The following is a 22,532-nucleotide window of genomic DNA, read 5'->3' as shown; positions in this document are numbered from 1 at the left end:
TGGATAAAACAAAAAAAATTAACTATATCATAGTATGCGACAAAAGTTGCTTTCCGAAAATCGATTTGCCTCTTCAAACTAATTGTACATCAATAAATGCAAGTGGTCGTTCGGGTCATCCGATTTTAAATCGGATAACTCAAAAAAAATTCTGAAAAGTACATGAAACAAACATTTCAAAATTGAAAATTCATTTGAATAAGCATCATGTATACAAATAAAATGAGACTTGTTTTAGTAAATGAGACATTTGATTAATGTTGATAATTCTGCATAGACTACTAGTCAACTTTTTCCTCCACTAACATGATTTGAATTTCACTTGTATGCAACTTTGGGATATTTGGTTCTGGATCTGCTTTATATTTTACTAGAAAAGCCTTGTGATTTTATGATTGGTCGGACAATTCCATAGTCAAATATACCTATTACCTAGTACGGACTGAAGATATACCACAGAGTTTTACATGAATCAACATTAATAGAAGCTTCATAGATCTAATAACTGTCGTGAGTCGTGACCAAGTAAAAACCAAAGTTTAGAAAATCTAAAATTTATTCTAATGTAAATTCATTAATATATACATGCATTAGGTTCCCTATATGGCTTGTCGTCAGGTTGTATAACTAGTCTAAAAGGTTTATCCACATAATAATTTGTTTATCAACTATTTCGATATTTGATTCGTGCCCTTGTCCGAATAACTAATTTGTTTGTCCAAAACTCGAATTAATTATCTGAAAACTTTGAAAATGTGAAATGAATAAGTTGGCCATATCTAACCAAAAACATTTCCCCAATAATCTTTCAGAAGCAATTTAGAAAATCTGAAAAATTGATGTTATATACAATACAACAATTATTAATTTAGTTTTGGTAGTATATATAAGAAAAAACTATTCAATCATAAAAAATCAGTTACAAATAATATGATTATATATAAGAATATGATTTAAAAAGTGAAAATATCTTTCAAAATTGTGGAATAGCATTATTTGATGGACATATATATCTCCTTATTCACAGAGCACACGATTCATGAAATATATGTAAAAGAAAAAAAAAAATCAAGATGATTAGAATGGCCACTAGCATTTAGGATACAGACTTGATCCCAAAAAAAACTTTTAAGACACCATCACCTTCGACTTCGAATCTCCGCAATGTTGCCACGACCACCTTCTTCCAGTCTCCGGCTGCACAATGTTGTATTTTGTCATTATTTTATGCTGTAAAAAAAAAAAAACTGTGAGTTAAATCAACTCATACCAAAATTTTCTGACTGCGGTGTCTGATAACCAATCCAATCCGGTTCAAGAAACTTGGACCCTAAGTGATCCTAACAAACGGTCCACTACCATCTCCCCAGTGTATTCCTCCACTAGCAGCATCTTCACATTATTCGTTGGACATTAATCACAATAATTGACTACTAACTTCTGAGAGATAAGTTTTTAGATATATTATCCTTTCTAGTAATAACGTGGAACCTTTATTACACACCACATGAATTTTACATTAGTGTTAAAACACACACACACCTAGATACTTACCAAGTCATACCATTTATAGTCAGAGCCGGCCTGGAGATAAACTAGACTACAAGCGAGGGAGAAGAATAGGCCTCATAATTATTATTTTTGGTAAAATTTTCTTCTAAAAAAATTTAAAACAACTGATTAAAACCTTACCAAGAATCGAACCTAAGAACAACATACTCAACTTTGACTGTTTAAACCACTAGACCACAAGAACTTTCTTGAAAAATTGGCCAAAAAATAACTAATATTGCAATCGGCCGCAAACATGTGCTTTGCTTGCTTGGCCTTGTGGCCGGCTCTGGTTATAGTACGTATAGTATATATACACACTTCCTTTGATATCTTCTACAAAATCTCATTCACCAACTGTTCTCCAAAAAACAAAAACAATTTTCATTCTCATTGCACATCTTCAGTTCTGTAATAAAAGTAAGGCATGCAAACTATTCATTTTCTCTTTATCTTGATGTTTCTAATTAAACTTTAAAGCCAATATGTACCCAAATTGGTCTCCGAACCATAGTACGTCAATCTATACCCAAGGATCACTTATGAATTCTTCATTCGTTTGTTATTAGCTGACCCTAGCTATAATCTAGCTATATCCAAGTGCCAAGTATATCAGCTGACCCTAGCTATAACGGTTTGTAATTATATATAAAGTACAACATGATACGCTATTTTGTCCCAAGTACGTAGAGTTTTTCTTTTTCCCTGATAATAATTCTGAAAGATATCATATTAGACGACTTTTTATTTTTTTTTATTGCCAAATCTATGCCATGAAAACGTTTGACTAATTTTCTTTGTGATAAACAACGTGTTTAAATATTTTTTGTTGAAAGTATATGAGTGACGCAATTAGAATCGTTGATTTTCAAAAGTATATATACATTATCTACCAAAAACACCACGCGGTTATATAGTCTATAGAGCAATCTGGATTCGCTACTATATGTGACTAATAGACTAAATTGTAAAAAGGTTAAAAATATTATAGTTCTTCCATTAAGTGTTGGCATTGAAGTTCTAGTGAAATAATCCGAACCATTGAATAGAAAAATAATTTACAAAAGAAAAAAACTTCACATTATAGGGAAACCTATAATATGAATTTGCTACTATATACAGGATGTGTCTAATTAACAAAAAAATAAAAAGGTAAAGAAACAAATATTTCAGTTTTTCTAATATTTAATTACTACTTTTGGGAGATTTGTGAAATATATCCACCGTTGAAACAAAAGTAAAAAATCTGTGAAGCAATCAAAATCGTCGATTTGAAAAGAAAAAAAAAACTTCAAAATATAACATACCCTATAATGTACATCCGGATTTGCTGCTATACATGTGTAACCAATAACAAAAATCTGTAAAAAGCAAAAGAGATTACATAATTATTCCAATACTTAATTACTAGTTTTGGAAGATTTCTAACCTTTTTTAAGATTGACTATCAAAACAAAAATCTCGACCGTTCAAACAAAACAAGTTAAACAATCACAACCATTGAATCAACAAGAAAAATCTACAACATGTAATACTAGACCATATAATCTAGATTTGCTATTAAATATGATATTTTTGACAAATGTCAAGACCCTGTTACATTTTTCTCTATAACCTTTAAATCGACCGCTTAGCTTTTACCTTCATGTTGAGGACAGAACCAAAAAAAAAAAAAAAACATTTACTTATAAAACGTGACAATACTTTTCATGTTTATGCTAAGGTCGCTCACAAATTAACCCACCATGCAACACTCTCTTCGTTCTGATCTTCTTCGTTCGAAGACTTCTTCTTCTTCTCACTTACTTCCACAAACCAAACATGTAAACATCTCCCGACGAGTTCTTATCAACCCTTTCAAGATAACAACACTTCCTGATCTCCCTCCTCTCTTCAAATCTCCGGTCACGCCACCACCGGTTAAGCTCAAACCAACCCATCCAAACTTAAACCCTCTCCAGAAGCTAGCGGCTACGATGCTCGACAAGATTGAGTCCTCTATCGTCATACCGATGGAGCAGAATCGACCGCTTCCTAAACCGACCGATCCAGCGGTTCAATTATCAGGTAACTTCGCTCCGGTTCAAGAATGTCCGGTTCAAAACGGTTTAGAAGTCGTTGGTCAGATTCCTTCTTGTCTACGAGGAGTTTACGTGCGTAACGGCGCTAACCCTATGTTTCCACCGTTAGCCGGACACCATTTGTTTGACGGTGACGGAATGATTCACGCCGTTAGTATCGGTTCTGATAACCAGGTTAGTTACAGCTGCCGGTACACTAAAACGAACCGGCTTGTTGAAGAAACCAAGCTTGGAAGATCGGTTTTTCCTAAACCAATCGGCGAGCTTCACGGCCATTCCGGTCTAGCTCGACTCGCTCTCTTCGCGGCTCGAGCTGGGATCGGTCTCGTGGACGGGACACGTGGCATGGGTGTAGCCAACGCCGGTCTTGTCTTCTTCAACGGGAGGTTATTAGCCATGTCGGAAGATGATCTCCCTTACCAAGTGAAGATCGACGGTCAAGGAGACCTCGAGACGATCGGACGGTTCGGGTTCGACGATCAGGTCGACTTCTCAGTGATAGCGCATCCTAAGGTGGACGCTACCACAGGTGATCTGCACACGCTGAGCTACAACGTTTTGAGGAAACCTCATCTCAGGTATCTTAAATTCGACACGTGCGGGAAAAAGACACGTGACGTGGACATCACGCTCCCTGAACCAACGATGATTCATGATTTCGCCATAACCGAGAATTTTGTCGTTATACCGGATCAGCAAATGGTATTCAAATTAACCGAAATGATTCGGGGCGGGTCACCGGTTATCTATGAAAAAGAGAAAATGTCAAGATTTGGGGTTTTGTCAAAGCAGGATCAGACCGGGTCGGGTATAAATTGGGTCGACGTACCAGATTGTTTCTGTTTCCATCTATGGAACGCGTGGGAAGAGAGAACCGAAGATGGAGATCCGGTTATTGTCGTACTCGGGTCGTGTATGAGTCCACCCGACACGATTTTCAGTGAATCAGGAGAACCAACCCGGATTGAGTTAAGTGAGATCCGGTTAAACATGCGGACAAAAGAATCGAACCGGAGAGTTATTGTAACCGGGATAAATTTAGAAGCGGGTCAAATAAACCGAAGTTTTGTGGGACGGCAAAACCGGTTCGTTTACTTGGCAATAGCTGATCCTTGGCCTAAATGCAGTGGCATCGCTAAGGTAGATATTGAAAACGGTACCGTGACAAAGTTCAATTACGGACCAGGCCGGTTTGGTGGCGAACCGTATTTTGTACCAGAAAAAGATGGAGAAGACGAAGGTTATGTTCTGGGGTTTGTGAGGGACGAAGAAAGAAACGAGTCCGAGTTTGTCGTGGTTGACGCAAAGGATATGAAGCAAGTCGCTGCGGTGCGTCTGCCGGAGAGGGTACCTTACGGTTTCCATGGAACGTTCGTGAGCGAGAATCAGTTGAAAGAACAAGTTTCCTGATCGCAATTGTAATGCAACCCCCTAGTTTAAGTTACTCATATTGATTATTTTAGTGGTGTTGGCTTCTTTAGCGTGATTATTATTAGTTTTAGTAATGATTCTCTAAATTATTTATAAACTGTAGCAGATGATGATATTAACAAAGAAGTCCAATTTCTATTACCGTAATGAGTTTATCGTGACGTGATAAAATAAAAGTTTAAAATGTTGGTAATGTACCACTTTCATGTGTGTTTATTACAAACTTTATTATATATAACAACATTCAATTTGTTTCAAATGTTATTTATCTATATTGTCGTTACATACTGAAACAGCAATAATCTAAATCTTTACCTTTGACACGCTAAGGATTCCGTGACTTTGTAACAAATTTAGAATTACAATTATTGGTTACAAGTTAGAACGAAGTTAGAAGTAACCGAAAAAACTCATTGTCCCACGTGATCCAAAAGCAAAACATTAATGTCTCAGATTCCACTAATTAATTTGTGTGTTACTTTCATAATTGAAAAATTTGTAACTATTAGTAATAAGGTTGAAGTGGTCCATTTTTTTTTCATATAACGTTTTTGCAGCCAATAAAACTTGGGACACTAAAAAATGTCACGACAGCGATGAATGATAATTGTCACTAGCTAAAATTAAGTGACTATAATAGTATTCGAAAAACTATGGGACGATGCATTTGTTATGGAGTTTTAGTATAGTAGTCTATCACTCAAAAGTTTGTTAAGTTATATATTAGCATAATTTCAATAAAAAACCTATACCATACTTGGGTCAATGGGATCTAGATTCATCATTGAAGGTAAACTGTGATTCTTAACAAGAACAACAAATAAACCCTTACTATACATAAGTCTTTTGGGTTTCAATTGTAAACTGTAAAGTATGTGTTTTGATATTTGGTGCAGAGACAATTTTGGAAAATTGGCTGTGAAAAAAAGAGTTGTGGAGTGCTAGTTTTTATTAAGATCGCCATGAAAATTAGTAAATGCGAGTATAATTTGTTAATATATTTTAATTTAATAAATTATTTGATCAGAAATTTGTACTGATACATGCTCGAATACTTTTTGACTTTACTTTTTTTATGGGTTAGAAATTTCCGATTACTTTTTCATTCGACTATATTTATTCCAAAATCTATTTATGAAAAACGTTTTCCAATGACTTGATTTATTAAAAAAAACAAGTCGAAAATGGATTTTTTTTGTGTAGTATCTACGCCAATTTTTTTCTTTTAGAGAATGTACAAAAAATCTACAACAGATCTATAGATGTCAATAGAACTTGATATAAAACATTAATTTCATTTTAATAATATTTAAGAAAAATGTTATAATAGAAAGTTCTTCAAAATCCAATTATATGTTTAAATGCCAGATTTATTAATAGGTCAAACATAATAAGTTCTGAAATGTTCAACCATATTTTTGATATTTAGAAGAAAACAGAAATATTGAACTTAAACATATCTCTATCAATCTTAAAATCTATAACTTTGTATTTTATATTGATTTCCAACATGTTTAGATTTAGTACTTTTTTGGTAGAAGTCTACTAAGTTTAATTCGGATAAGATGCTTATTGATTTTGGATTTAGCTTAATCTATGAACGATATAGATAAGGAGACGTAGTTTATAATATTGATGATACTTTCCAGTTTAAAACATTGCTATATTGATAGTTTACTCACCCAACAACTTGATTGTGTTAGTTGTTTTCAAAATATCAACTAATGAAACAGCGGAAAACAAAACAAGAACGTAGAGGAAAAAGCTAATCTCTATGATACATACATATAAGCATAAGTGCATAGCATCATAAACAAGAAAGGATCCAAAAACTTATCAACACATATAGATACCTATCTTTTTCATAAACATGCATGTACTAACTTCTAGTAAAACATATAGATACCTATCTTTTTCATAAGGATCAACTAGTTATCCACAATCTATCCTCTCTTTATATATTTTTTAAAAAAATTATCACAAACGAGGAATTATGGACGAAGCTCATACATTTGCCGAGGAAATTTTGTTTGTTTTCTTCCCCAAATGGAACAGAACTAAAAAGCTAAAAGAAGCACAATTTTTAGAATGTCCGAACACTTCCCATGACCTAAAAACTCACTTGCTATTGTCATAGATAATTAGTCATATATAATTTAATTATATGTTGAAAACCATAACTATTGTGTCAAAAATTGCTATAAAAATTAGTAACAATATTTTATTATTCAACATGCATTTGCTTGTGAGCTTCAACATCACAATTTTAGAGAGTCAAGATGATCGCCGGTCGTAATTTTTTAAGAGAGTTAACTATCAAGGAGGATGGTTCATAAAGTTTGTTTGTCCATGTACAAAACCAATAATGGCCTTATATTATACAGAATAATGACTAATTTAAACCTATGTAACCATTAAAAAATAATCAGTAGCGAACTCATGATTTTATCAAAATTGTCTTTTTCTTACATACAAAGCTTAAACTCGATCAGTTTCTTCAACCGCTCATAATTAAGTGTGTTTACGAAATTTGGTATGTGCAGTTGCACACTTCACAAACATTCAAAACTGCTTCTGGATATCACCATCGACTATATTGTCACAAATCTATCGCGTGACGTGTTACATATATTTTACCTTGTTGGAATTTAAAACAGAATGATGTTTGATTTTACTTTTCACCCGAGTTTCCTAATTTGATATAGGCTTCGTTAGGCTGAACTTGAACTTCTAATAATTGGTCCATTTAACATTGAAATGATATCCCTTTTTTCCAACTGTTGCCTCTCCTATAGTCATCCTCATCCCCTCTTCTTCTTACTCGCACGTACATAGCAAAAAAATAATAATTTACAATAATATCTTAAATTTATAGCTAGCTACTAGCTACGAGTTTCAGAAGTAATGCAATAGTTTACAAATGTTAAATTTCACTACATATAAATTGATATATTTAAATCGATATATATATATATATATATATATATATGTTTGTCGTTATGATAACTGAATTTTTTTGAATCTTATGTAAAACACGATACTTTTTTTTTTTTCAATCCAATTCATTTCATTTAAATTTGAACAGTCACATACAAAGTGGAGTCTTTTAAGATCGCTTTTGCTAGAGCATCAGCTTTCTTATTTTGCTCTTTGGGAATAAATCGAAAAGAAAGTTCTTGAAAAGTAGAAGAGATAGTTAGGATATCGTGTAGAATCTCATGGAGCTCTTTGTGAGGAGTCTCCGAGTTGCTGGCTTCAATTAATTGAGTCGAGTCTGAAGCTAAAGAGAGTTTTGAGAAGCCTAGATCTGATGTTTGTGTCAAGGCTTTGAGTAAGGCGAGTCCTTCTGCCCGAAGCGGTGAACCCACATGAGTCATCCGGATGGATTCGGATCTTTGGGTATTAGAGGCAAGATTTGAGAAATGCCATCCCAGGCCTGCAGATCTCGATGATCGATCCCAGGAAGCATCGAAGAATCCAAGGGTTACATCTCGTTCCAATAATTGTTGTCTAGGGGTCCTTCGAATGACGTTCCGTTCTTCCACTGGTGCTTGTGCCCCTTGCCACTCACGAGCTAGGGTGATTGCCAACCGTAGAGTCTCATTTGGTGGGTCATGGTGTTTTTCAAAAACTTGATGGTTGCGAGCGGTCCAGATTTTCCAAAGGATCCAAGGGAACGGAGGTTCCTGTCCAAGTCCGGTTGGTGGTAAGCAAATACTCTGCTGTAACGTTTCATACGCCTCTGTAGTTGTGATAAGAGATTTGATTGGATTGGGTGTTTCAGCGGAGCCTGCTCCCAGATCTATTTTGCGAAAGAGCAAGTGAAGAACAAGTGAGTTGTGGATTCTCTTTCGCCACAGAAGGGGCAACAAGCCGCCACATTGATTTGCCGCGCCCTGAGATTCTCCCCTACAGGTAAAGCTTCTCTCATCATTCTCCATAGGAAGAACTTGATCTTGGGGAAGTTTTGATATTCCAGATGTATTCTTTCCACTGAAAATCTTTGGTCGTGTATTGTATCAGGGTAGAGGTCGGATTCTGGACAATACTCTTATAATATCCAGACTTTGTAGAGTAGATTTCGAAGGATGTGGAAAGCCAAGCATATCCATCCTTCCCATCCAATTTACTTAGCCTGGGAGGATTTGGTCAGCATAGCCTGGGAGGATTTGCATAATTTTTCTTTTATCCCAATCCAGTGTCTCATGGGAGATAAGATGATGAACCTCGAGGTTAGCAGTGGCTTGAGGAGCTGGTCCCATTGGCACCGTTGGGGAGGTAAGAGAGATCCAAGGATCTTTCTAGATAAGGGTGTCTTTCCCATTACTAATTACCTTACCCAACTGTGACTTCAGGAGCTCTTTACCAATAAAGATGCCTTTCAAGTCATGTGAGGTAGAAGGCGGGGGAGTGCTTTCTAGGAAAGGCGTTTTGTAGTAGTATTTTCTAAGGAGGACTCTAGCTAGCAAGCAGTTGGGCTTTGTCAATATTCTCCAGCTTATTTTGGCAAGGAGTGCATCATCAATGCTTCTTGTACCGTTGTTGTGTCATATGATCCAGCAAATTGGAACAGGTTGTCATAGTAGTTCGTTATTACCTCCAGAATTTCCTCTCTTCATACCATGCATGACCGTCATCATCCATCGTCCTCTAGAACTGAGAGCTTATTAACAGTTTTCCTCCCTTTTGTGATAGCATGGAAGTAACCAGTATTTTTATTCCCTAGAGTCAAACCACAATTGTCGGCTTCTCTGCTTCCAGAACTCCTCTTCATCCCTATAGGCCTGTTTTAACTTTGCTGATGAACTTGACATGGTGAGGTCTAGTTTTTGCCGAGCTTCCTCTATCCTCTTCTGGCTATTGGTGGCTATGTAAAACACACTACATGTTGGCGTATGTATGAGATTTTAATGGTATTAAATCAAAACAGTTATTACAGTATTACACCAATACAAATATTTTAATTACATGTCGGAATTTTTTTTTTCATTTTAGGTATACGTGAAAAAATTAAAATATCAAAATATTTTACAAAATTATAAATTGGAATGAGATCGGGACTAGCTAGTAGCTACTATACACTAAGTAAAGTGGATGGAAACAAGGTAGACGAAAAGAGAACCTGAAATCGATATGGACGTAGGTTTTGTTGTAGTTTTAAGTTTTGTTTTAAGGTTAACATCAGTTTATGTTGTTTCGCGTACATTAAAATAATACTAGTATGTTTTTTACTGAAAATAATAAACAAAGTGGAAGAAGAAATCAATAATTTAAAGAAACATTAAGAGCATCATTAGTGGAGTAAAGCAACCCTAAGAATATTTTTTGCAAAATCATTCATTTACTAGAGAACCCAAAGAAGGTTACTCAATCTTTTAAATAATAATTTTTTAATTTATGTTTAACAATTATCAAACTTTAATAATCTAAAATGACAAAACAATTATTAAAAATTTTATATTACATAAAAATTTGGAATATTACATAAATTTTTTTATATAACTTGTACTTTACATTCTGTTTGGGCTATGTATGTTTTTTCAAACTTAAAAATAATTTACTTTAATTTGTAAAGCCTTTTATTTGTTGTAATTTTTTTCGTCGTGCTTTCTTATCTTATTCGTTATTTACGATAAGAAAACTAGAGATATGTTTGTAAATGTTCGATCAAAACCTTTATTGATCGTGTTTAGTCTCTTTCTTCTCCTTATGTGCCTTGACTCTCCCATGAGGTCTGCCTTCAAACCACATGAACTTATATATATAAACTTTTAACATCATTGTTTGCAGTTTTTTCCATCTAAATTTTTATATTGAATCCCTAAAAATATATAGCCGGCAGAGACGCAGAGTTCTTTGGAGACTAAACCGTAAAGGAGAATTGGAGATGCATACAAAGATACAGAAACAAAGAGAACTAATACTTGAGGATCAGAACCAAAACCCGAACACAAGAAAGATCAAAAACCAACTTAAATTTAAAACGTGGCCAAATAACCAGGAACTATAAGCAATCTACATTTCTGGAGACCCTTGGATACGGTCATACAGACAAATCAAGGCAGCCAACACACGCGACGCGACCATACGTCAAAGGAATCTTCCTCTACGGATGAAAGATTAGCTCAAATTCTGAAAACTCAGGCTTCATAACACATGAAGAAAACAATACAAATTGAGCCACCAACAATCTTTTAGCAATAAAACAACACAACCCTAGGGTTCATATTACTTTTGCAGTTATAGCATTTTTTTTATATATATTAGCAAACTAGTGGTCTAGGAATTGGATTATGCGCATTATAGAACCACAACTTAGTACTAGAAAAGAACTTTAACACTGGTAAAATTGCACCTTTGGCACATGCTACGAAATGCTCTAATCAGTATATACATACACATGCAAAATGCAAACACATCATTTAATGTTTGCACAAAATCTATTAGTAGTTAATGTTTACTCATGCCTAACTGTATTTGTCAGCTTTTTGTAGTAATAGTATAGCCCCTTAGTCTAAGTCGTCTACGTAGAATTTGCTTCGTTAAAATTAACTCTTGTCTTTTATCTTCTTGCTTACGCCTTCATCCACACTAGTTTGCCAGTTCTTCAGAAATCATCTTTTTGTTTTTTGTCTTACTTCTAAACTTCAGAAATTGCTTGTTTTCAAAATTATATATGTATGATATGTTTGATGAAATAAAATTACAAGCAAATATATATATATATTTTTTTTTTGGTAAAAGGTTAAGGGCAAGCCCAATGGGGGGATATATTTTAGGGGCTCTTAAATTATTTATTCATATATTTTTGTAGTTTGAGATGATTAAGAACTTTGGGTTTGTTAATTAAAAGCTTTCCCCCAATGGTGGGTTCTTATTTTGAGTTTCTTAATTAATTTTTTTTTTTGAAAAAAAAAAATCAATTAGAATATGAAATTATTGCATTTGAGATATATGTTTATAAAATTATTACATTTCATAAAATTTATAAAATTATTGCATTTCATAAAATATAGACCAAGAACAACACTTACTAAACACAATGTTCTTATTCATAAAGAAGGTACAAATAAAGAAAATTATATGTTGATGCAATATACATATTAATTGTCCTCGTACTACCAAATAGACACCAATGCAATGCATAGACAGCTTCATAATTGGACAGTTTGATTGATTTCAGATAAATCTCAGACTGTGTTTGAGAGACTAGGATCTGGAACGTTTCTGTCGGTAATATCACTCGTACACAAGTTCTGATCATAACCATAAACTTCATGCTGCATCAACCCGGAGTTACCCATACTAGACATGTTCTGATCACAACCATAAAACTGCATCTGCATCAACTGATCCAGCCCATAGTTATTCACAGATTCTTGTACTGCTTCTGTGTTTGAGACGCAAGGATGTTGAAAGCTGCTGCTATTGATGTTACCCATACTACACATGTTCTGATCATACCCATAAAACTCCTTCTGCATCAACTCATTCATCCCAAAGGATTCTTGTACCCCCGAGTAATGTTCTGTTTTTGTGACGCAAGGATGTTGGAAACTGTTGTTGGTGATGTCACTCATGCATATGTTCTGATCATAATCACAGAGCTCCTGTTTCATTAACTGTTTCTTCAACTGAGATTCTTGAAGTAACGCTGAGAAATCCTGATTGAGATTTGATGCAGAGACTGGGATCCGAGAGAGAGTCTTGTCTCCATGGTTATACATTATGACAACCCGTCCCGTGGACCCCACTAGCCTCACTGCTAGCCCGCTAGCCTCACTGCTAGCCGCCCAAACGGACCCCAAGCTGGCCCTGCAGGGCATCGATCCTAACCCCTCACTGGGCAAATGGAACTATTCATCCAAATCCACAGTAGGTTATTGGTGTACCAGGCGTTCCTCGAACCCTGGTCCCCACCCTTTAACAACCTTCCCACGGGACGGGTTGTTACATACATAAAGAGCGAGAACTGGCAGCATCAATCATTCTGCATCACCAAGCATCAAGAGACACAGCAAGCGCCTCACCTGTCGGATTAAGACAACACAACAACACAAATCATCAATCACATATATCAAAAAACCGCAGGATCTCAATCATATAGTAAGAACCCTAAACCCTACTTGTTACCGAAAAACACAAGGATCAAACAAAACCGAGGCAATGATGCTAAAGTAAAAATGTTACTTGGTGAACGAAGAGAAGCTGAGGAGGCAAGTCTTGAGGTGTGTTCACTTGCTCCTTGGTCTGTGCTTTGAACTCTGCCTCTTCTTCTTCATCCTTCTCTAAGGATAAATCCCATATCCTGCAAACACAACAGATAGCAAAAATCAATTGAACTGCAAACACAATTCAGCCATCTTGTCCAGCCAGGGACACACTCAAGTTACCACTTTTGGTCACAGTACCATTATTCTCAGAATTCAAGAAAGAACCTGACAGAGAAATGATTTCATATCGGCCCTGCAACAACAAACACATCCAATACAAGATTAAATTCTCAGCTCCCTTAGTTATACCTCAAACTTAACAATTCCACTAGGACTGGTAGATTGACGAAGCATCACATTAGACCATCCAGTAAAGCTCCATATGTAACTACATTCGGCCTCTCGCTATCATCATCATACTGCTTGAAGTACATATCTACATCTGGAACATCTTTGCTGCCACACATCCTTTCAAAAATCTGGCAAGCTTTCTCCACTTCCATCAATGATAGAGCTTCCCCAAACGCTTCCTTATCATCATCTCTAATCTGTTGCAAGAGTTCTTCCGGAATATTTTCGTCATCATCACGTACAATCAGGTCAACCAAAGCGGTATACACAGGAGGAGTATGCTTATAACCAATCTGCCTACCTGCCCAAACGAAGAAGCTGATAACATCAGAAGGTCTTTGTATCAAAAGCAACACTTCAATCACCAAGCTCTCACTCAGTTTCTCTCTAAATTGCCTAAGAAACTTCTGGGATTTGCTCCCAAACACATCATCGCCACAAGAAACAGCCTCTGTGATGGCTCTAGCATCAATAGGTTCAAGCTCCTCCGATTTCAGTCGATTCAATCTCCTTTGATCGATTCGACTCCGAATTCAATCTCCTCAGATACAATCTCGTCCAAGTTCAATCGGGCCAAAAAAAATAATTGAGAGATTCGCGACAGAGAGCGAGAGAGAGAGAAAGCGAAAGAACACAACACAATCGGGCCAAAAAAAAAATTGCTCTTAATAAAACTTTTCACCCAACCTTACGCTGACACGTTACCGCCTCTTATCTAAAATTGAGTATACTAATTAAGAGGAGCTCTTCTTCTTTTTCTTCCTTTTTAATTTAATTTTTTTTACTTTTCCACTAAAACTCCTCTCTAAATCCCCCCGTTGGGGATAACCTAACAAGCAAATAAACTCCTCTCTAAATCCCCCGTTGGGGATAACCTAACAAGCAAATATTTGAAATATCTTATTTATGAGAATAAAGCCCTTTGCCGTAATTAATTAATTTACATGTTGTAATGGACAAGATATCTAAACCTAGGTTTCACCAATAACGACTTTCGAATCTAGAGCAACCATTGATTTAAAATTATCCAAATTAAACTTTCATTCAACATGTGTTTTAAAATTGTAAAACAAATAACCTTTTATTTAGAAAGCTAGTTACATATATAGATTTCATAATCCACCGTCTAACGCTTTTAACCAATGTGCCAATTTTTTAAATATATAATATCGACGTTCTGTCTCAGTTTGATTTTCGGATTCCGAGGATGAGCCGGGATCCCACCAAGAAGTATTTGAAATTTGTTGTTAAGACGATAGCATTAAATAAAAGTCCACTTTACTGTAGACGAATAAAATGCAGATAATATATACTATTGATAAAACAAGAAACCGTTCCATATCTGAATGTGTTTTTTTTAATAAAGATTATGATGTTATTAGTCTACTTGATTTTTTGCAATTTTCTCTACATCAAACGAAATGATCGTTCTGTCAGAGACTTAATACAGATAATCTGGTTTACTTACGCTTTTGTATCGTACAAATTCAAAAGTTAGGGTTATACAAATATTCTAGATAGTTACTATATTAATATACATGGACAAGATAGTTTGAAGTTTTCTTTCAACATGTCTGCATTTAAACTCTCATGTGGTTTGTTTAAGTTTGTTCGATAAACAAGTGATACATATAGATATATATATACAGTTACAGTATATATATTTTGTTTATTTATTGACTGCTAAATTTTATTGTTTCGATGATACCCTAAAAATAAACATGTGGTATATATGACTGCTAAGTTTCACAAATACTATATTGGAAAGTCGATAAACTGAAAGAATAGGGATGGTGTGAAGTTGAAAATGAGGGAAAAAAAGAGAAGTTAATGCGTTTGATAGAAATTGAAAGTGGCTAGTAGGAGAGGAAGCAAGTAAGCATGGGTTCCATTTTCACCTTTTCACTTGCTTTAATTCTCACTTCTGAAATAATTACACTTTCCATGTGCTTTGCTTCAAAGGATTCTCACTTTCTCCTATTCTTCTTCACCTAATAAGTCACATACTAATCTTAAATCCTACTTATTACTTTGCATGATGCATGTCGTGAGAAAAGTAACAATTTTTCTTTTGAAAATGTAAAAATTCGCCTCTTTTTTTTTTTTTTTTTTTGTCAAACAATTGCCTTCATTCATTCAATATGAAACACTAGTATCAGTACAGAGAAGGAGCAACTTGCTAAAGTTTGAGACATTACAATAACACGGCAATCCCCAATGCCAAAGAGAAGTAAACAAGAGTTCATCGATTTTGGATCCAAGAGAGCTATGAGACCAAAGGCTTGGGAGCCTAAAGGCACATGAGAGATCATGGAAATCGAGAGTCCATCCTCAAAAGCTTCAAAGGACGGATTAGTTGTCATGGTCGTTATTAGACACTGTGACGTTGAGAGATGATTCAATGTGTTGGTGTTCACCGGGACGAAGAGTATCCGCAGTAACAGCACGGCAAGGAATCGGGTGACTATGTTGTTGTTGTCAGATAGGGGTTGCTTTAACATCCAAAGCATAGGGTTTGGATCATTCTGAGGAAAATCAGGAGATGCAGCTTGAATCCATGTGAGGGAGGAGGTTAGGGTACGATGCTGTAAATCATCAGATGACCAGCTTGATTGGTAGCCGTTAATGAACATAAGGCGTTCAAGATACAACATACCACTTTTGCTAGAGACAGTCAAGGAGCAAAGACCATACACGAGAATGCTTTTAAAAACCAAATTCGGTCCCCTAGAATCAACTAAAGCCAGGTTCCGATCACAATTCATGAACAGCCAGAGCAGCAATGTGATTACCTTTCTCCAATGGAGTCTTCGACCATTGAGTAGAGGGCACGCAGACATAGCTTGACACTGGTACGACATGAGGGGTGATACAGAGAGTCTCGACTTTTTACTTTCCCCTTCTCGAGAAGAGCATATTAGTGCATACCGTTTTTGGGCTAATGGGCTTATCTTGGACCCTAAGTCCACTAGGGAAAACCCTAGGATCCAAGAGAGAAGCACCATGGGAGTTGGTTCTGTCGGCCGCCCGAGTTTAGCGGAGATGGCTGCGGTGCAGGGATGTTCTCCGGTGAATGAAAGCTCGGCGGGGGTAGTTGGTGGCCGCGGCAGAGGTCGTCATTAATGTCTAGGTCCACTGGGGAAAATCCTAGATTTTGAACCGATTGACAAGATGAACAGAGACTGTGACAGTTGCCCGAGAAAAACAGAGAAGGAAGCATCTCCGGTGAGTGACAGAGCGGTGGGAACAACTGGTGCCTTCGGTTTAATTCGACGACAAGATCTAGGTCCACTGGGGAAAACCCTAGATTCTCGATGGATTGCCGTAGAGAGGGATGGGTCGACTGGCTTCCCGAGATTTGCGAAGAGAGACTCTCCGGTGAGTGGTAGCACGGCGGGAGCATTCGATGGTCATGGTTTGGATCGGGAGAGATTTTTTTAGGGTTATATAAAGTTTTAAAAAGGGGAAAAATTGAAGAAAAAACTTGAAGTAAAACAACAAAAGGGGCCAGAGAAAAGCTGAGTAGGAAAGGAAACGGTTTGATTCCGACGCCGGCGAGCAACAGCTTCACCGGCGTCGGAAGGTGAGGTTGGGGGAGTGTCCTCGATAGTTGTGCCTGGGAGGATATTAGCTACCAGTTTTTCGTAAAAATTCGCCTCTATGTCTAAAATAAAGAGAGACCAGTAAGTGGTCACAAATCTATGACAATTCGTCGTCCGTAGTGAATCGTAAATGTTTAGACCTCATCAATGGAAGCAGAATGTTTGGGTTTGATTCATTAGAGAGAAAAACTATTTATTGTGTTCAATTATAACTTGTCGGCTTTATAACTGTTACCATAAATGTGTCCACAGGCTCACTTAATGAGGCTGTGACTTGTATGAATCTTCAAATCAAAGACATAAGTAAAAAGACCTTTTTACATAGTGAACCGAGGAAAAAAGGAACATGCATGATTTCCACATAATTACCTAATTATTCATATATAAGCTAAAATATGGTTTTATTTAGTTACATGTTTCATTTTTTTTTTAATGCACCGTAGCTTATATATAAATATATTCACTCTAATTCTCTTTGCCTTTTTATCAAACGTCGCTATTTATAACAATCTAACTTTTGCTTCCCTTCATTCCCATTATATCCTCATCAAACAAACAAAAACGACCAAAACTAGGAAATGAAGATGAAAGGTTTCATGATATTGGCTTCTTCTCTCCTTATTCTTGCCTTCATTCATCACTCAGAATCAGCTTCAATGCAGAGTTTACTGATGAAGAATGGATCATATGAAGAAGAAGAAGAACAAGTTCTAAAGTATGACTCCATGAGAACAACCACTAACTCTTCGGCTTTGGACTCAAAACGAGTAATTCCCACGGGTCCAAATCCACTTCATAATAGGTAACTTTGGACTCAAAACGAGTAATTCCCACGGGTCCAAATCCACTTCATAATAGGTAACTTTGGTAACTGAAGAACAAGATATGCTATGTGTATATGTATCTTCTTTTGTATTACAATGTTGAATATATAAGGAACCTAATTAAGTTTGATTAACTACTTGCAATTGCTATTCTTAATTTTCCTTTTCGACGCTTCTTTTTTATACTTGTTTTTTGAAGTGATTTAAGGATACCATATATTTACATACAAGAATTATACGTACGTGTATTTGACAACAACAAAAACAGTATATGTGTATATTAATATGTATATACATGGTTGTAAAATAAAACAAGATTATAAAGATAATTAGGAGGAGGTTGACATTTCAATTAATCTTTTGAATTTGTTATTGTGCATAGACTATTGGACTTTTTGGGGCAGAAGTTTCTGAAAATGCAATTAAATCCACTTATGTCAGAAGAAGCTCACTTTATAGTTAATACTTAGTGTCTGTCTCCCAACTCCTATCTTGTCTATTCTTTTCAAAAAAAAAAAAAAAACTAATGTGTGTTTTACCCAGATGGATGTAGTATCTTCACTTTCTGGTATGATCACTTAATTATCATGAGATCGATGAAAATAATTTTTGATTTAGCCATATCGAACTCAAGTCTTACCAAAAGAACCAAGACCCAGCTGAATGTTAACTAAGGTTTTTCAGTTTTACTGATTCCACATACTACTAAGTACTAACAAACCATAATTGATATTTGATACCTTTAATCAAACCAAATACTCTCTCCGTTTCATAATATAGGATGTTTAAAGAATTATTTTTGTTTCATAATATAGGATGTTTCCAACTTTCTATGCAATTTTTAGATTAATTTTATACTCTCTCCGTTTCAAAATATAAGATGTTTTAGCCAAAGCACGCATAATAAGAAATGTTTACTTTTAAAAAGTTGAACCAATAAGAAACAAGACTGCATAAAATAAATAATAAGAAAATGTAAAAGTAGTCTAAAAGTTGCCTCAAAAATGGAAAACATCTTATATTATGAAACAAGCAAAAACCTCTAAAAGATCCTATATTATGAAACAGATGGAGTATTTTATATTATGCAGTCTTGTTTATGATTAGTTAAACTTTTTAAAAATAACTATTTATTAAAATACGTATTTTAACAAAAACATCTTATATTTTGAAATAGAGGGAATATTAGCTAATTAAACTCAAATTTTAAGCGTTAGTAATATTAAATTAACTCAAGGCATACAAACAAAAACAATCACTTTCAGTTTGATTTCTGTAATTCTTGTTTTCTAAAAGGCAAGAAAATCTAGAAACTGAAACTATACTAGAGTACGACGTTTTGTAACCAAACCAGAAAGCAAATCACTTTGATTTTTTTTTCTATATATAATTACAATCAGGAGTTATCCTAAAAGCTTTCTAAATTCAAAGACTAATTTCCTGGGGCCGGAATTTTCTTCCCTTTACCACTGGACCAAGGCGACTTGATTAAATCACTTTGATTCATTCCTCATCTATCAGTTTCTTGACCTCTCTACAACGACTTGGTCATGTTTGCGGGTAACTGTTTCTGATCGTATTTGACTTGGCTGAACCTAGGATCCGTGATGAGATTGTAAGTATTGATGTTGAGGTAGATTCTCAGCATGTGTTCGTGTGTCCAAAAGAATCAATCAGTGCGGTGAGCTAGTAAATGAAGGCACTCGGGCACGTTTCTCTGGAATAAATTCAATACCCAACTTTAGTTTCTTGTTTGCTTTAATTTGTCGGGCCTAATTATCGCTTCGTGTGTTTCATCGGATGAGAAGGTGGTGCATCTTGGGCATGCATATGGCATTATTCTTGGAACGTATAATACGTATTATTTGCAGAGATTGTATTGCATGTGTTATGCATTATTTGTTTAAGAAAGGCAAGTTAGTTGGATCAGTCTTATATATCCTTCTAAATACCTCGAAATATCTAGAAACATAGAGATTTCTTTCTTGTCAAACAAAAAAAAAACAGAGATTTCAAATAGGAGTAATTGTTAGAGTCCCTACGACTCTATCTCTATGAAAGGCGTGTTACTTAGCCCGAGTCTTAGGGGGTGTATTGAAACCATGATTTTGGAAGATTTGATGGGATTTAGAAAATTTGGAATTTTGAAAGATTTTAGGGAAGTTGGTATGATTTATTGTAAAATTCTTTCAAATCCCACATAAAACCATGAGATTTGGATTTCTCTATTTTTAACTAAACAAATCCCACCTAAATCCTCCAAAATCTCAAAAATCATTAAAATCCAAATCCATAAACTATTTTGAATAACAGTGGATTTTAAAGTAGATTTTTAAATCATCAGTTCAATAACAGTGAATTTTAATAGATTTTTTTAAATACATGATTGAATAACATAGGATTTGTAAGTTTCACACAAATCACTTAAAATGTCAAGTTGAATACACCTCCCTTAAACGAGGAATTTAGAGGTTATTTCCGTGGGCGAACTTGACTTCTTGAGGCTATATGACCACTATTTTAGGAAGTGTTTTCATATCGGGCAAAGTGTTGGAGGTAGATTCATTCCACTCACAATTAATAAAAAGAGATATTAAAAAAAAAAAAAACTGAATGAATATAGAATGAGAAAAATGTCGTAAAAAACATGAAGTATAGAATATGCTTTCTTATTGATTTCACAAAGACAATACAATCAAATATACACATACGAGAGACAGCTAAACCTAACGTGTCTATTAACTGCATAGTATATATACAAGTCATTAATATAACATATGGCCTAATAGAATTTACATAAATCCAAACATGGTATATATAATCAACATTTTGAACGTGCAATCGTTTTTGTAAAATAAGACAAAAGTAATTTCGTTGCTACTTCGTAATTTTGATGTAGAATCTATCAACTATCAAGTATCAAGTATTCCGAAACGGAAAGTTATAGGCAGCGTTATTTATTAAGTATCTTTTATCATGCACTTATTACAGTCACTCAATCAGTAATCAATTATGGAAAACCATTCTTCAGTTGTCATTTAATGCTGTGGTCGTATTTATTGACTAGAGTATCAATTCTCTGATTCTTAACAATTTGAAGTTCAAACCAAGAAAAAGAAACATCTGATAATAAAAATCACTTAAGATAAGTGTATTTATCAAAATATAATAGTTGGGCCTCTGTCCCACTTATCCACTTATCATAAAGAAAATTTGTTGGGCCGCCATCAGCATGAATTGAATTAAATAACAACAATTTTTAGTTACCATTTTCATTGTCCCTCTATCTTGATTGATTCGTATGTCTCTCTTAGACGCTTACTAATTAAGTAATTATCATGTTATTCTAATATTCTATCATGGTCACGTATTACTCTTTCACTTAAACAAAGAGCTACGGAACTTTACTCTACATCATTTCTAACATTTTACGGAGAAAAACGGCTTTTACATACCTGGACAATTTCAATATGTTCGATTTATATATCAGACTATTGACTGTGCGAAAACATACATAGACTTTAAAAATTTTGAATTTCATACCCGAACTTATAATTTTGTGCTATAATATACAAAAACGTGATTAATAAATAACTCTGTTAATCTCGCCGTTACGCCAATCTGACGTAGAATCCACGTGTACAGAAAATATCAAACGACGTCGTTTTAATCAAATTAAAATAAAAAGATGTAACAAGCTAGGCTCGAACCAGCAAAAAGTTAGAACTAGCAACCTCTCTTTAACCATTGGGACACAACAATTTATTAGAAAATCTATTAGAATATACCGAAACATTTATATTTTTATTTCTCTTCTTCTCTTTCCATGGCTGGCACATACAGATTGTTCAACAACAACAATGGCGAAAATAACTTACTTCACCGCCGAATCCATGATTGTCATAGCCATGAGTTCCTGAGTAGTACCAAACCTAACCATGACGACGAGTTTGACGCCGACGTCTAAACAAACAGCGAAGAAGGAAAATAGTTGTCTGGCTTTATCGCAACCCAACTCAGAAACGAGAGTAAAAACACCGCCGGAGACAATCACGATGAAATTGGCAACGCCAGAACCATAATCGTTCTCCTCAGCCTTGAAATCCTTCAAAATTCATAATCTGCAATTGGATCAATAAACTAAAACTCAAATCTAGATACATCACCATAATCATTAAATCACTTACTTCGCCGTTGTCTAATTTCTGAATTCATTTTCTGGGTCTAACCAGTTTTGATCAAATTCAACTAGGTTTGGATCAATTTTAGGAATTTTTGATTTCATACTTGTTGAATTAAAGCTTGTCTTTTTAATGGTTGTTGAAAAGTTTTTGTCTTTTTTTTTTATAATGATGTTGACAGCTTGTTGAATAGAAGTTTTGTTCGCCATTTTTGTTGTTGTTGAATAACCTTTTTCACGAGCCAGCCATGAAGAGAGAAGAAGAAGAAGAGAAGAGAAGAAGAGGAAGATAGAGATGC

The 22,532-nt window shown here is 35.0% G+C and overlaps 4 protein-coding genes and 2 long non-coding RNA genes across 6 annotated transcripts; 2 read left to right on the top strand and 4 right to left on the bottom strand.

Moving 5' to 3' along the window:
• The first annotated feature begins 3,076 nt into the window (after positions 1 to 3,076).
• On the top strand, positions 3,077 to 5,204 carry LOC104746918 (9-cis-epoxycarotenoid dioxygenase NCED6, chloroplastic). Its single transcript, XM_010468466.3, has one exon. The coding sequence runs from the start codon at positions 3,297 to 3,299 to the stop codon at positions 5,040 to 5,042; it is 1,746 nt and encodes a 581-aa protein (XP_010466768.1). The 5' UTR covers positions 3,077 to 3,296; the 3' UTR covers positions 5,043 to 5,204.
• A 2,930-nt stretch (positions 5,205 to 8,134) lies between these two features.
• LOC147926684 (uncharacterized) lies at positions 8,135 to 9,004 on the bottom strand. The gene has a single exon (XM_087487157.1). It carries the CDS (start codon positions 9,002 to 9,004, stop codon positions 8,135 to 8,137), a length of 870 nt encoding a protein of 289 aa, XP_087343283.1.
• Positions 9,005 to 13,017: 4,013 nt separating this feature from the next.
• Positions 13,018 to 13,760, bottom strand: LOC147926683 (uncharacterized). The gene is made up of 3 exons (XR_015581560.1): positions 13,586 to 13,760; positions 13,254 to 13,529; positions 13,018 to 13,093 (listed from the first exon to the last, which is right to left on the bottom strand). It is a non-coding gene; the product is annotated as an uncharacterized LOC147926683 (long non-coding RNA).
• Positions 13,761 to 15,759: 1,999 nt separating this feature from the next.
• Positions 15,760 to 16,488, bottom strand: LOC147926682 (uncharacterized). Its single transcript, XM_087487156.1, has one exon. It carries the CDS (start codon positions 16,486 to 16,488, stop codon positions 15,760 to 15,762), a length of 729 nt encoding a protein of 242 aa, XP_087343282.1.
• A 1,241-nt stretch (positions 16,489 to 17,729) lies between these two features.
• LOC109129277 (CLAVATA3/ESR (CLE)-related protein 19-like) lies at positions 17,730 to 18,187 on the top strand. Its single transcript, XM_019237104.2, has one exon. The coding sequence runs from the start codon at positions 17,808 to 17,810 to the stop codon at positions 18,033 to 18,035; it is 228 nt and encodes a 75-aa protein (XP_019092649.1). The 5' UTR covers positions 17,730 to 17,807; the 3' UTR covers positions 18,036 to 18,187.
• A 3,619-nt stretch (positions 18,188 to 21,806) lies between these two features.
• LOC147926681 (uncharacterized) lies at positions 21,807 to 22,336 on the bottom strand. Its single transcript, XR_015581451.1, has 2 exons — positions 22,241 to 22,336; positions 21,807 to 22,174 (listed from the first exon to the last, which is right to left on the bottom strand). It is a non-coding gene; the product is annotated as an uncharacterized LOC147926681 (long non-coding RNA).
• Positions 22,337 to 22,532: the final 196 nt, after the last annotated feature.

The sequence above is a fragment of the Camelina sativa genome, chromosome 15, assembly GCF_030686135.1.
Source record: "Camelina sativa cultivar CO46 ecotype springtype chromosome 15, ASM3068613v1".
Taxonomy (NCBI): Eukaryota; Viridiplantae; Streptophyta; class Magnoliopsida; order Brassicales; family Brassicaceae; genus Camelina; species Camelina sativa.
Note: the sequence above shows the minus strand (reverse complement) of the source record. Positions and strands in the feature narration are given on the sequence as shown.